Source organism: Rhinolophus sinicus, chromosome 14, assembly GCF_057876585.1.
Source record: "Rhinolophus sinicus isolate RSI-liver-muscle chromosome 14, RSI-T2T, whole genome shotgun sequence".
In the NCBI taxonomy this organism is placed as follows: Eukaryota; Metazoa; Chordata; class Mammalia; order Chiroptera; family Rhinolophidae; genus Rhinolophus; species Rhinolophus sinicus.
Window position 1 is genome coordinate 161077905 of NC_142514.1, and position 14540 is coordinate 161092444.

Below are 14540 nucleotides of genomic sequence, written 5' to 3' on the forward strand. Positions count from 1 at the left end.
GGCATAATAACCTCTAGGTCCATCCATGTTGTCACAGATAGCAAGATTGCATCCTTTTTTTCTTGCTGAGTAATATCCTAGGTACTGTAAATAATGCTTCAATGACATTAGGGTGCATATATCTTTTCGAATGGTATTTCTGAGTTGTATGGCAGCTCTGTTTTTAGTTTTTTGAAGAATCTCCATACTGTTTTCTATAGTGGCTGCACCAATTTACATTCTCACCAACAGTGTGTGAGGATTCCCTTTCCTCCACATCCTTGCAACACTTGTTATTTGTTGAATTTTTGATAATAGTCATTCTGACAGGTGTGAAGTGGTAGCTCATTGTGGTTTTGATTTGCATTTCCTTAATGATTAGTGATGTTGAGCATCTTTTCATATGTCTGTTTGCCATCTGTATGTTCTCTTTGGAGAAATGTCTATTCAGGTCCTCTGCCCATTTTTTAACATGAATGAGTTTTAAATGGTTAACTCAAAAAAATATTTTGGGAAATTCCAACAATACAGTTAGAAAATAAAAACTCATTCTTAAAATGAATGTGCATTGCTTTTCTAGTAAAATATAAATAATATAAAATAAGCAGTTGTTTTACATTTCTGAATCTCTGTGTAGACTGCCTTCTGTCAATCATTTTAGTATAGCATCGATGTCATTCTGTAGTACACAAGTTCTTAACAGGTTTTAGTTAATCGCTTATTAAGAAATGAAATTTAATAACTGCACATAGTTTTAGTTGATATCCTTATTTTGCATATTCATTTTGTTTTAAAAATTGTACGTTACTGTGTAATCTCTTTGAAGTTTCTAGGGTTTTCATTTTGAGACTAGTCATATCTATGTATCATTTCTACTTCATGAATACATGACATATGATTTGTGCTTAAATTTATTTATATTGAATTATTTGTTTTATAACCAGTAGTTTATAAGTGAATGCAGTATGCCTCCTATGTTTTTGAAGTTACCTAATATCTCTTAAAATTCACTTGCCAATTTGAAATTCATTATTTTAGTCTTTGCAGTATATTACATATCTTCAGAGATTTATAAAATTCTTTTTTCTGATTTTGATTTTTAAATAAGAAACAGAGATAATAATGAATCTATATGGCAGAATTATAAAAAATAATTTTAATTTCATTTGAAAGCTCTTATCCAAAAATAATGAGAGTTCTTAATGGAAAATTCAAAATATACAACAAATACAATATTTGTATCAGTACTTTCATTTGTTTAAAAATAAAACATATTTTACACACACACACACACACACACACACACACCATGGTCTGACAATTAAGTTCACGAACTTGTTGCAGCGATGTTTCTAACCATTTTTTTTTATATCAGAGGTATTATTCATTATGAATTTGTACCAGTTGGACAAACAGTTAACTGAGTTAACTATTTGGAAGTGCTGAAAAGACTGCGTGAAAAAGTTAGATGACCTGAACTTTTTGCCAACAATTCATGGATCTTGCATCACGACAATGCACCAGGTAACATGGCACTGTCTGTGAGAGAGGTTTTAGCCAGTAAACAAATAACTGTATTGGAACACCCTCCTTACTCACCTGATCTGGTCCCCAGTGACTTCTTTGTTTACCCTGAGATAAAGGAAATATTGAAAGGAAGACATTTTGATGACATTCAGGACATCAAGGGTAATACGACGACATCCCTGATAGCCATTCCAGAAAAAGAGTTCCAAAACTGCTTTGAACGGTGGACTAGGTGCTGACATCGGTGCATAGTTTCCTAAGGGGAGTACTTCGAAGGTGACAGTACTGATATTCAGCAATGAGGTATGTGGCACCTTTTCTAGGATGAGTTCGCGAACTTAATTATCCCACTATATATATATATATATATATATATATATATATATATATATACATATATATACATATATATATACACACACACACACACACACATATATGTATATATTTGAAAACAAATGAAGGTCACCTCAGTTGGCATAATTCATATATATATATATATATATATATATATATATATATATATATATAAAATTTCAAATTACTCTGCAAAAGGAAATATTAGGTAATATTAGCATGTACTCGGTATCATTAGAATGAAACCAAGCCCTATATGTTAGAATCTTTGTAATGGATAAGAATTAACTAAAAATTTCTTCTGGTTAAAATTTTGTGATATTTATTTTAATGTAACCATCTTTGTATTTAATTTTTGTGATTGCTGCAGTATTCTAATAGATATTTTTGTGTAACAACATTCTATATTAGAAAGGGATAAGCAGTAAAGTGTAATGGAAAATTTCTAAGGTGGTAGTTAAATATAATGATAGAAATTCTGATCAGAGATATAGTTTTCTGAGAACCTCAATGCCATATGTTCAATGTTGAATAAAGCATAGTTTGTAAAAATCACCATCATATTCTAAAGAGGCAAATGCAACTATTTTTATATTTTCTCAAATTTCATCTGTTTATAGCTACTATTTCCAACTAATGTTTGGTAACACTCAGCATGAATTGCAGGAATATTAAGAGAAAGTTCTAATACAAGTTATTTTTTAAGTCTGGTTACAACATAAAATCTCAAAAACATTAAAAGTTCAATATAATTAATTGCGCAAGATGCAGTGGTAATAGTTCACTATACCTATCGTTTAGGTGAACCTTAAAATTCTTCACAGACTTATTCACCACCTCATTCTTTTCTCACATAATCTATCGAAATTGTTAGGCAGCAAAGTAAAGAAATAAAATGTAATGTCCTGATACGCAAAGCAGAAGTTTGCCTCTTTGGTAATGTCACATCTCCTTAGGCAATTCTTTATCTTAAATACTGAACAAATAATCTACCATAAGCATATGCTTTGTTAAATATATCACTGCCCAGACACTAGAAAACTGAAGTCAAACAAGAGGACCTGCTCCATTTCTAATTCTTGAATAATAGCTTCTATCTAATAAACTCCATCTTTATGGTTTGGTCAATAATACTTGTCTGCCTCCCACAGGATGAGGATTTGTATTGTTAAACAAATAGTTTGATTCCTCATTCTTTCACAAGGAAAAGTACTACCATCCAACTATTATACGTGTTAACCTGAGGAGAAGGCTGTATAGGATTGTAAAGAACACTACTGGCTTTGGAATCAGAAAAACGAGTTTGAATTCCAGGTCTGCATATGGTAGCTGAATATATGAACTTGGGTATGCTCTTTAATTTCCTGAATCCTCATTTATTTTACTTTAAAATGAGGATAGTATTGGTACATTCTCATCAGGTTACTATGAATCAAATAGAAAGTAATCAATGAATAATTAAATGAAAGTTTTAATTACCAAAATGTAACTCACATTCTGGACACCATGATTAAGCACGGGTAAGCTTTATTCCTGGTGGTTGTAAGTGCAGCCTGTGCCTCACTAGCAGCAATTGATTGGGTTATAGTCGGTTTTATTCTTTGGGAATTTTATTGCTATTTATAACTCTAACACCCCAGTGTTGGCTATACCTTGACAGAGCATATAGAACACAGTCATTGCCCTGAGTTTCCATTTACAAGAAAGAAAAATAGAAAGGAAAAAAAAAATTAGAACCAGTTGCTGAAGTTATTTGACATTTATTTAGATTGGAGATTTTTTTTTTTTCCTCCTACACTTCTATATCAATAAGAGGCCAACCTAAGTGGCCCTTACATGAAGATGCTCCAAAGTACATTTTGAGGGGGACAGGAAATCAGTACTTTGTGACATATGAGAGGGCAGATTGCTATAGATTCTACTTCTGTACTCTAAAAGCTGATGCGACGAGACAAAAGGACCAACAAAAATTGTATTGCAGGTGTTAGAGGGACAATGACTGGTGAAAGGTAGGCGGACTTGTTCACACTTAGAATTAGATGATGACATTTTCTTTTACAGCACTCTAGAAATATACACGATAAGAACTGGACCCATGTAATTCCTACCCCCATACCTTCATCTCAGCATTTGTAAATCTCTTTTTTTTAATTTAAGTATAGTTAGTATACAATATTCTGCTAGTTTGAGGTGTACAATATAGTGATTTGATTTCTATGTACCTTTCAATGTGCTCACCACACGAGGTCTAGTGATCGTCTGTCTCCATGCCAATGTATTACAGTATTATTGATTATAATCCCTACAGTATTATTGATTATATTCCCCTTCACTGTTCTCACCCCTCCCCTCCCACCCCCTCCCTTCTGGCAACCATCTGTTTGGTCTCTGTTTCTATGAGTCTGTTTTTCTTTTTTGTTTCTTCATTTTTTTTAAGTAGGTTCCACATATAAGGGAAACCATATACTATTTGTCTCACGTACTTTATTTAGCATGATACCCTCTAGGTCCATCCATATAGTCACAAATGGCAAGACTCCATTCTTTTTTATTGCTGAGTAATGTGTGTGTGTGTGTGTGTGTGTGTGTGTGTGTGTGTGACATCTTCTTTATCCATTCCTCTGTGAATGGACACCAACGTTGCTTCCACATCTTGGCTGTGGTAAATAATGCTGCAGTGAACATAAGGGTGCATGTATTTTTTCAAATTAGGGTTTCCATTTTCTTGGATACATACCTGAGTAGAATTGCTGGATTGTGTGATAGATCTATTTTCAGTTTTTTGAAGAATCCCCATACTGTTTTCCATAGTGGCTGCACCAATTTGTAGTCCCACCAACAGGGTTCCCTTTTCTCTACATCCCTGTCAACACATGTTATTTGTTGACTTTTTTATAATAGTCATTTTCACTGATGTGAGGTGGTATTTCATTGTGTCTTTGATTTGCATTTCCCTGATGATTAGTGATGTTGAGCACCTTTTCATGTCTGTTGGCCATTTGTATATCTTCTTTGGAGTAATGTCTCTTCATGTCTTTTGCCCATTTTTGATCGGGTTATTTATTCTTTTGTTCATTTATCTCAATTTTGTACTCCTGTGTCTCAGCAGAAAGCTTATCCTTGCTCCTTTTCTTTCTATGTTTTCCAGGATTTACTTCAATTGATTTTGCTTGGTCCCTCTAGTCTTTATTCTCTGCTCGTATCTTTCCTACAATCTACAAACATGCTCAAAAATGCCCCATGCTAAAAGCAAACAATCATGACTAAAATCACATTGAGTCTGTTTTCCTTACCAAAATACCACCCATCAATCTGTTTTCTTTCATAACTTGATTTCTTAAAGAAAGTCTACACTACCTCCAACTTCTCACTTATCTTTCATTTATCTGATTCTAGTACACTCTCTATAGACACTGTTCTCTTAATGATTAATGGTAACCTCTTAATTACCAGACCCAATATCCTAATCTTCTCTTGACTTACTTGGTCCCTGCAGTATTTCCTAATGCTGATCTTCCATAAAAATCTGTTCTCCATTGCATTCTCTAAAATCACTCCTGTAACTTTATTTCTCTAACACTAATTTCTTCACTAAATTCACTTCTTCTCTCTTATCACAGCAAACCAGACCTTGCCTCATGTGATTTGCTCACAAGGTATAGGTTATCTTCCTGGATGTTAAAATTTACGTCAAATTAAGTAAAGACAATAATTAGCACCAACTACCCTACCAAGAACAACTAGGAAACCTGGAGAAAACATTTTCTTTTATAAGAGGTCTCTTTGAAAGCATCAGAGTTCTAGCTAGTAGTAAGGCAGTGAAAAATATCCAGGAGAAGAAGGAAACCCAAAGAATTAGCCCAGCTTTGTAGCTACCTATTACCAGTTGCAGAAGTGGCTGCAGAGAAACTTAACAGAACTTTGGACAGTCTTTTGGGAAATACAGGTGAACTTGAAACCAACTTGGCACTGAGGAACTGAAAGACAGTTTCAAATCATCTTAACTCTAGAAATTGGGTTAAATAGAACTTGGATGCTAGACTAGGCCCTAACTGCCCAGCAAAAGCAATTTTAAATATTCTGTGGGAAAATAAAATTTGTACGCAAATCTTTTCTATAAGTTTTCATATTCAGTGTCCATTACTAAACCAGACAATAGCCAGTTATGAAGATACGAGACAGAATTTTTTAAAGAGAGAAAAATACACGTTATAAAAATAACTTATGGGTATTCATTTAAATGCTATAAATGTGTTCAAGGAAATAAAAAAGAACTGAGAACTGTAAGAAGTAAAGCAAAAATTCTAGAACTGAAAAATACCCAAACTTAAGAACTTCACGTATTTATTTAAGAGCGGGTTATACACAGCTAAAGATAAATAGTTAACTAGAAAACAGTTAACTAGAAAACAGAAAACAGTTCAGAAGGAAATCTCCAGAATAAAGCATGGAGAGACAAAAAGAAAACACACAAAAGAATGTAAGAGACATAGGAGTTACAATCAGAAGTCTAATTCATGTGTAATTATAGAGTCCCAAAAGGAGGAAACAGAAAAAAATGGAAAAGTCATATTTGGAGAGAGATGTCTGAGAATTTTCCAAAACTGATGAAAGACTTTAGGCTACAGATTCAAGAAGCCCCCAAACTTCCTAAGAACAGCTCTTAAAACCTGCTGGAAACCAAAATCAAAGGCAACAGGCATTCTCAAGGAATATGGCTCACATGAGTTAGGGGGAAGAGGAACTATTTGATGATGAAATCCACCAAACCAAGATTTGAAAATAAACAAAATCAGTAAGGGAAAAGTTTGGTAAAAGATACTGTGATAAGCCTGGAACCCATATAAATATACAACTAAGAGTAATTATGGAGAACTATGGCTACAGGCAGCATACAAACATAAGTTGAAAATGTAAAATTAACAGAACTCACCAAAATTATGAGGTTAAGAGGTCAGGAGGTAGAAAAGTACAAGTGCACCAATTTATTTTTAAAGCAAGCGGTCAGTACTGCCCTAATTTGAAACATAGTTGCTTTTAAAAGTGGTTTCATCCTTTTTGTATATTTCATAATTGTTTGTAAACTTAGGGGCTTTTTGTAGTAAAATAAATCTAGGTTCAGCAACTCTTTAATTTCTTTTCAGTTAAATTCAAGTAAAATTAAATGTTACGATTTTATTTGAAAATAAGAAACATCATCTGATGTGCCCTTTTTATTTGCTGATTTATTTAGTCTTCTCTTAGTGATATATGAAAGATATTCTTTGTCAATGATAGTCTTTAATTCTATGTGGAGGGAATTGGGGTGTTTAGTCATTTTGTGTTAAACATAACACAGAAGTGTTTTTCTGTATTGTGTGGATGCTTATGAGTATATATCTGTTTTACAAAAACAGTTCACTTGTTAGTATTATTGTTTTTAAAGAGCACTGGTTTGGAATTGGACAGACCTGTGTACAAATCTTGGCTCTGACACTAAGTAGCAATGCAGCCTTAGAAAGCTGACTTAATCTCTGAACCTCAGTTTGCTCATCTGAAAAATGAGCATGTTAGTACCTATTTTATAAAGTAGTTGTATTAAACACATATATTTTTTGTTTGTTTAAATTGTATTGTTTTATATATATATATATATATATATATATATATATATATATATATATATATATATAAAACAATACAATTCATGCTGAAAGCAATATTTATCTTTTTTGGGAGGAATTTTTATTTGTTAAGTTTTGGCTGTTTTACTAGTTTGTCATATAAGCTAAAACAAACCAACTCATCTTTTTGCTTACTTACCTGCAAAACAATGGAGTTTTTATTGGCCATTCCATGCCCAATGCTCTCCCAGAGCTGATTCCCACCTACATGGCCACTTCACAATCTGCTGTGTTATTCATAAATGCCTCCCCTCTCTAAACTTTTTGCTCTACTCTTGTCCCAGTTGATTGGTCCAGGGGAGAACTCTGATACAACTTAGGCTATTCCTGACTACAGGTGACTGATCCAATCTAAGCCAATGCATTCCTTTTCTTTCTTCTTCTTCTTCTTCTTTTTTTGTAATGTGAAATCTCTTGATCCCTCTTCGATATCTGAAAAACATTAAAACATAAGAACTCTTAGGAACATACATTCCCACTATGTGAACACGAGTGACTCTAACTTGGAGAGAGAAAATGAAAAAAAACTGGAGTTGAGAGCTACTCCTGGAAGCATTCACATTCCTGCTCCCAGTTGTTCTGGAAGCTCAGCTGGTGTACCCATGCCATTTCCATGATATGGTTGTGCAACTGTTGGACTCTAAATTGCTAAAGTCCTTCCCTCTTCCTGCTCCCTTGTCTTCTTCTTGGTTTTTGAAATGAAATCACTTCAGGTTGGATTTTTGTTATTTACAACTAAACCAATACAGGTTTGAAATAGGTGGCTTTTAAGAATTCTTTCAATCTGAATGTTTAATAATTCCTTTGAGTACTCAAAGGAACTTTTCTTGTCTACTGATTCATCTAAATGTGATTTTCATGATCTTAATAACCCTTCACAAAATGGTTTTACATGCACAGTGATACAATTCACATTCTAGTTTCTAAGCAATAACATATGCTCCTCAATCTTATCTAAGTAGTTGTGACATATCTTTGTCATTAGTCTTTCTATCCAGACTTGAAAATATACATCTGAAAGAGACTATTCGACTCTCAGAACTCACTTAAATGATGACAAACATCTTACATTCCTTCCCAGTGCTGATAGGGTAACAAAAAAAGAATTATATCCTCTTCCTGGATTTAGATATATTCTTTATGATTCTGCTTTCCTTTTTTTAATGGCACCATTCCTACTTCTGAATCCATAAAATTATTGTTTTCACGCAGAAACCCCTTTGATGATGAAGAAAACCCTGTTTAAGAGCCAGCCAGATGGTTTCCCCATTTCCTATTAAGTGCAGATATATATTGTTCATGGGGTGGGGGAGGGTCAGGGAGAAGGGAAAAAAAAAAACAAAAAAAAAAACCTATGGTGAATGTTGAACCTATCTAGTTATTTTAGAATCTATTATTGGTCCTTTGAAGAAATTCAACATTTGCCTTACATCTAGAGAATAAACATCAGCCTTTAGAGGAAACCTATTGAATTTCAAAATCCCTTTGAAATATCACATTAACCTGTTTAACTTTCAGTCAGTTCTTTAAAGTATCAAACATTTCCTGATGACTCCCAGATCTAAGACCGCTTATATTTCTCTAATGTAGAAGTTTGTTTCCTTCACTTGCAAACGAACTGTGGTCAATGAACCAGCACTGGGTGAGCCTGGGAGGAGAGCAGGTACAGTCTGTGCAGTCTTCCTGCAGGTTAGTTCAGTTTGTGAACATTGGACAAAGTCACATGCTCAATCTGGTCAATTTGGTGAAAACAAACACAGTTCTAGCCTTTTATTTAGACCTCCTTTAAATTTGAATCTTTAAAACTATATCGGCTCAATAGATTATCATTTATTGTGAGATGTGTAAAAATCAGGTAACCATGAATTCATTTACTCAACATCATCATTGAGTGTCTCTTTGCTAGGCACTGGGGGTAAAAGAGTAAAAAGGAAAGGTGTGCTCCTTGTTTTTTTTGTTTTTTTTTTAATTAAAGTTTATTGGGGTGACAATGGTTAATAAAGTTGCATAGGTTTCAAGTGTACAATTCTGTAATACATCATCTATATATCATATTGTGTGTTCACCACCCAGAGTCAGTTCTCCTTCCATTACCATATATTTGACCCCCTTTACCCTCATCTATCATCCTACCAGAAAACAAGAGATAGAATGATAGGAAATCCTCATATATCAGTAATCACCCTAAGTGTGCCCCTTGTTCTTAGAGCTACATTATAATATAAACTGAGACAGATACGTAAATTCTGAAAAGTTAGAATATGATAGGTTAAGTTCTATAATAGAGGTTAAAATACTATGAGAGCACAAATGAATGAATAAATGAATGAAGTTTTCTTCTTCCAGGCAGAACTGGGTTTATGACTTCTACTTGTAGTGTGAGAACTACAGGAATTTTGTGCTGAATCATCAATCACTTAATTTCCTGGGACATAATCAACAACAGGGGGCCTTTGTAATGCCAGTGAGAGTCTTCCAGTCTTACACTTGGTGTTAATTCCTGTTCCCTGAGCTCAATGTTCTTTGATTTCCACGATGTGTATATGCACATGTTTACATGAAGACTGATATTCGCAGGCATGGATGACCACCTACGGTACTTGTGAAATAGCCTATCTGAATGATGCATTTCATCCTAGAATTACAATTCTTAGGATTTGTGAAACCATGGTCTCCTTTGGGAATCTTAATTAAAGTGGGAGTCTCTGTAAAGTAAAAGGCACCTACACAGTAATTTTGTTTGATATCAAAGTGTTTATAAAACCCCCTCATGTCGATCATGGGTTCCAGTTCAATGACTTTTGCAGTAGAGAAACATCTCAATTCAAGCCACAGTTCCCAAATTGGATCCTGTGGTATGTCAAAGGATAAAGGGTGACAATTTCTACCTTTTGACCTCATGCGGTTCCTTTATTCCTGGATGCTTCAAGCTCCATACACTGTTTTAGCTGATCCCGATTTTAGTATCAGCTCATCTGTGTCCCAACAAAGCTAATCTAAGTCCCTGTAGAAGTTTCGTGCCAGGCACAAAGAATAGAAGAGAGGAAATGATTTCTGAGGACCTGAGTAGATCAAATATTTGAGACTAGTGTTGTCCAATAGAAATATGACGCAAGCCACCATTCCATACATTGGAATTTTAAATTTTGAGAAGCCATATTAAGAAAGGTAAAATGAAACAAGTGAAATTAATGTTAATAGTATAATCTATTTAAACTAATATATCTAATGTATTTCAACATGTAATCAGTATAAAAAATAACAAGATGTTTGACATTCCTTTTTTTGTACTAAGTCTTTGAAATGTGGTATGTGTTTTCCACTTACAGTACATCTCAATTTGGACAAGCAACATTTCAAGAACTCGATAGCTACAAGTATCTAGTGGCTACCATATTGAACAGCACAGTTTTAAACCCAGAATAAATTCCAGTCTTTCTGTATATCTGGCTTTGTTATAGCAGACATGTTTTTTTCACCTTTAAAAAATCCTTTTCCTCATAATAACTCTTCCTTGGGAATAAATGAATAAATAGTTTCTTATCTTCTATTGCATTGCACTGCACATGGAAGATGAGGCAAGCTGTGTCCCCTGAGGTCATGCAGTGCAGTGACCCTGACCACAAAGAAGCTGCATCTTTTCATTCCTCTTCTCTAAATGGGCCAGTGGTTTTGGTGCAGCTACAAAAGAACCTTAAATGTAAAATAACCAAAACAGGTTCTTGTACCCACATCCAAAATCATGCAAATTCATACTAACATCTCTAAAAATTGCTTAAGGTTGACTAAACCAGTGTGACCCTTCAGATCAGCATTAAAAGATGAGTGTGTATTCTGGGTGAATCTATGCATTCCTGAGCAGGAACAAGTAACCACAGCATATATGAAACCAGGAATAACAATTACAATGAAAGGTACATGAGCAAATGATTACTTTTTTAAAAGGAGGGAGGATTCTTTCTTTCTCATCACATCATCACACAGAAAATATTGCTGTCTTATTTAGGAATTGTACAGCATTTACCTGAAGAGTCTTGAAGACTAAATGCCAAAGCTATAGCTCATATAAAGCAGTTATTTTACAGAGGCATTTTAGCATAATTCCTCAGTGAAGTTGTTTCTTGTATGCATTTCATTTTTGACATAACAATTTTCTTGCCGTTTATGAAAAAACTTCCCCCAAATTCTTTCAGACACCATTGTTTTTTACCCAGTGAAGTGCTCTGTTATGTTTTTAAATGGCATCATTTGGAATAGAGCATCATTCTTGGAGGAAAGGGCACATTGTTAAGTTTGTTAAAAACTATTTATAGGCATCTTGAATCTTTTCTCAGATTTAAAAAACCTCCATGGTAGCAGTTAATAAATGTTAATAAGAATTTTTTTAATGGTGGCTACAATATTACAGTGTTAATTGCATTACTCACTTAAAAACTGCAGTGAGTCATATTTCCTAGTTGGTACTTAGGCAATTTGGAGAACTTTCCAGGCACTTGGTAAAGAATGCAGGGGGACTCCAAACCTGATAAAAATGAGAAAGACCATTTCCTTTCTTTAATAGGGTTTAGGAAATTTGCAATTAAGAGTAGGCTAAAGCGACTTGAAATCGTGTTATGGATTCATATATAGTCTTTTGAACTCAACAGGACCTCAACTGGATCAGGTGATTTCAGTTGTTCCCAACCTTTTCACAATCGAGGATTCCTTTTGCTGTTATTTTGCTCCGTCATTACCAGCTTTTCACCACAACATCAACCTAGCGTTTAAAAAAACCTGTATTTCTCAAATGTAAGTAAAATGTGTTTCCCTATTTTATTAGTGAAAGGCATATATAATTACTAACTTTTTAATGTGAAATACTTGTGTTGCCATGATGGATCAATGTACTTCCAGAGAAAACACAGTTATGTGACATTTAATTTAGCCTCCACAGATGAACCTAAGACAAGAAACAGAAGACTTAACCACATTAAGAAGCCAAAGCAATCATCTATTGAAGGACACTTTGGTTGTTTCCATGTAAATGATTGGATAAAGAAGATGTGGTATATATACACAATGGAATACTATTCTGCCATAAGGAAAGATGAAATACTGCCATTTGTGATAACATGGGTGGATCTTGAGATTGTTATGCTAAGTGAAGTAAGTCAGGAAAAGTCGAGAACCATATGATTTCACTGATATATGGGATATAAAACTGAAAACAACAAAAGAATAAGACAAACAAATGAAGAAACGAAAACTCATAAACATAGACAACAGTTTAGTGGTTACCAGAGGGTAAGGAGGGAGGAGGTGGTGGATGAGGGTAAAAGGGATCAAACATATGGTGATGGAAGGAGAACTGACTCTGGATGGTGAACACACAATGGGATTTATAGATGATGTAATACAGAATTGTACACCTGAAACCTATGTAACTTTACTAACAATTGTCACCCCAATAAACTTTAATTGAAAAAAAAAAAAGCGCCAAATCAAGTTGGTAGGTTCTCCAGGCTTAAGTGTCCATGTTTATTAACTGCTGATTGATACATGTGCTCACAACTCAGTTCAGAAATGCCTGACTCTTCGGTAACCAAGAGACGATTGATTGATACTTATAAAAGAACTTCAAGCTCCTTCACACTTGTCCCTGACATCCCTCATTTCTTATGCCAATTAAATCCTTTTCATCATCCAAAACTCAAATGTGATGGTCGTGAGAATGCTGCCTCCTACTGCAGGGAGCATAACTGACTAAGGGTCCAAGCTGCTGCACTCAATTCATCACTGCGTTTGCACCAAGACCATGCCGATCATGGGTTGCTTCCCACCAGTAATTGAGTGAGGTGCGAGTACTCATGAGGACCCTTTTCTGAGACACAGGAAGACTTTGACAGTCAAGTTGGGCTCAAGACTCAAAGATGGCTTTGCTGAACCTTCTCTCTAGGCTTCCTACCTGTTGCTTTTACTCAACGTCAGACTTACAATCTGATGGCTCTTCCAGACTTCCTCAGCTTACCCCTTATTTTCTTTCATGCAGGCTTTTCTCTTAATAAACTTCCTGTGTATTTAATCCTGTCTTGACATCTGTTTCTCACAGGGCATAAACTGATACATCAACTCACGTACCTTTTTCAGTTTCTCAAACTGAAAAAAGAAGGCCGAGGAAATGAAAAAGAAGACCGAGGAAATGTCACACTGAAAAAGAAGGCCGAGGAAATGGCCCTTCTTAATTTGGCCCCACCTCATCTCCCTGATTGCATCTACCATCTCCCTGTGTTCCAGGTACACTCAACTCACTACAGTATTCAGGACTTTACACCTTTGAAATGCCATCTCCTTTGCCTAAAATGACTTCTTCTCTAGTTTATAAGACAGCTTGTTCATTTTACAAGAAGACTACATGTCAGTTGTCTCCTTTAGTAAGCCTTCCCTGACATCTTGAAGCAGAATGCAGTGTCCTCTTCTTGCATCCATACTTCTCTTAGCTTTCATGATATTGGCATTTTTGAAAATAGGTCAGTTGTTTTTTAGAATATCTTTCAATTTGGATTTGTCTAATGTTTCCTCATGATTATACCTAGGTTATGTATATTTGGTCAGACTATCCCACTATATTCTTTTCATTAAACCATATCGGGTGCACATGGCTGTTTGTCCCATTACTAGTTTTGGTCATTTTGATCACTTGATCAACAAGGTGTCCACCAGGTTTCTCTATTTTTTTGTTCCCTTTGTAATTACAAATATTTTATAGGAAAGCACTTTGAAACTATGTAAAAATGTCATCCCTTACCTCACTTTCACCTACTGGTTTTAGTATTCATTGAGATTTCTTACCTGGATTAATTATTACTATGCTGATTGCCAAATAGTGTTTTTCTATAACCATTATTCCTTCTACATTTAATTGATGGCCTTCTATTATTAGGAGGAAATTTCTCTTCTCCCTGTCTATTTAGTCATTTATTTATATCAGTGGAGTACTACTTTATTCAATGAGTTACAATTTGTTATTATATCATT

General features: G+C 34.6%; 1 protein-coding gene across 1 annotated transcript in view; it reads left to right on the forward strand.

The window, feature by feature from the left end:
- Positions 1-14136, forward strand: part of METTL15 (methyltransferase 15, mitochondrial 12S rRNA N4-cytidine) — a 181157-nt gene extending 167021 nt beyond the window's left edge. The window contains exon 7 of the mRNA XM_088791710.1: positions 13615-14136. Coding sequence (XP_088647836.1) covers positions 13615-13868 — 254 coding nt within the window. The 3' untranslated portion in view covers positions 13869-14136. The remainder of the gene's footprint in view (positions 1-13614) is intronic.
- Positions 14137-14540: the final 404 nt, after the last annotated feature.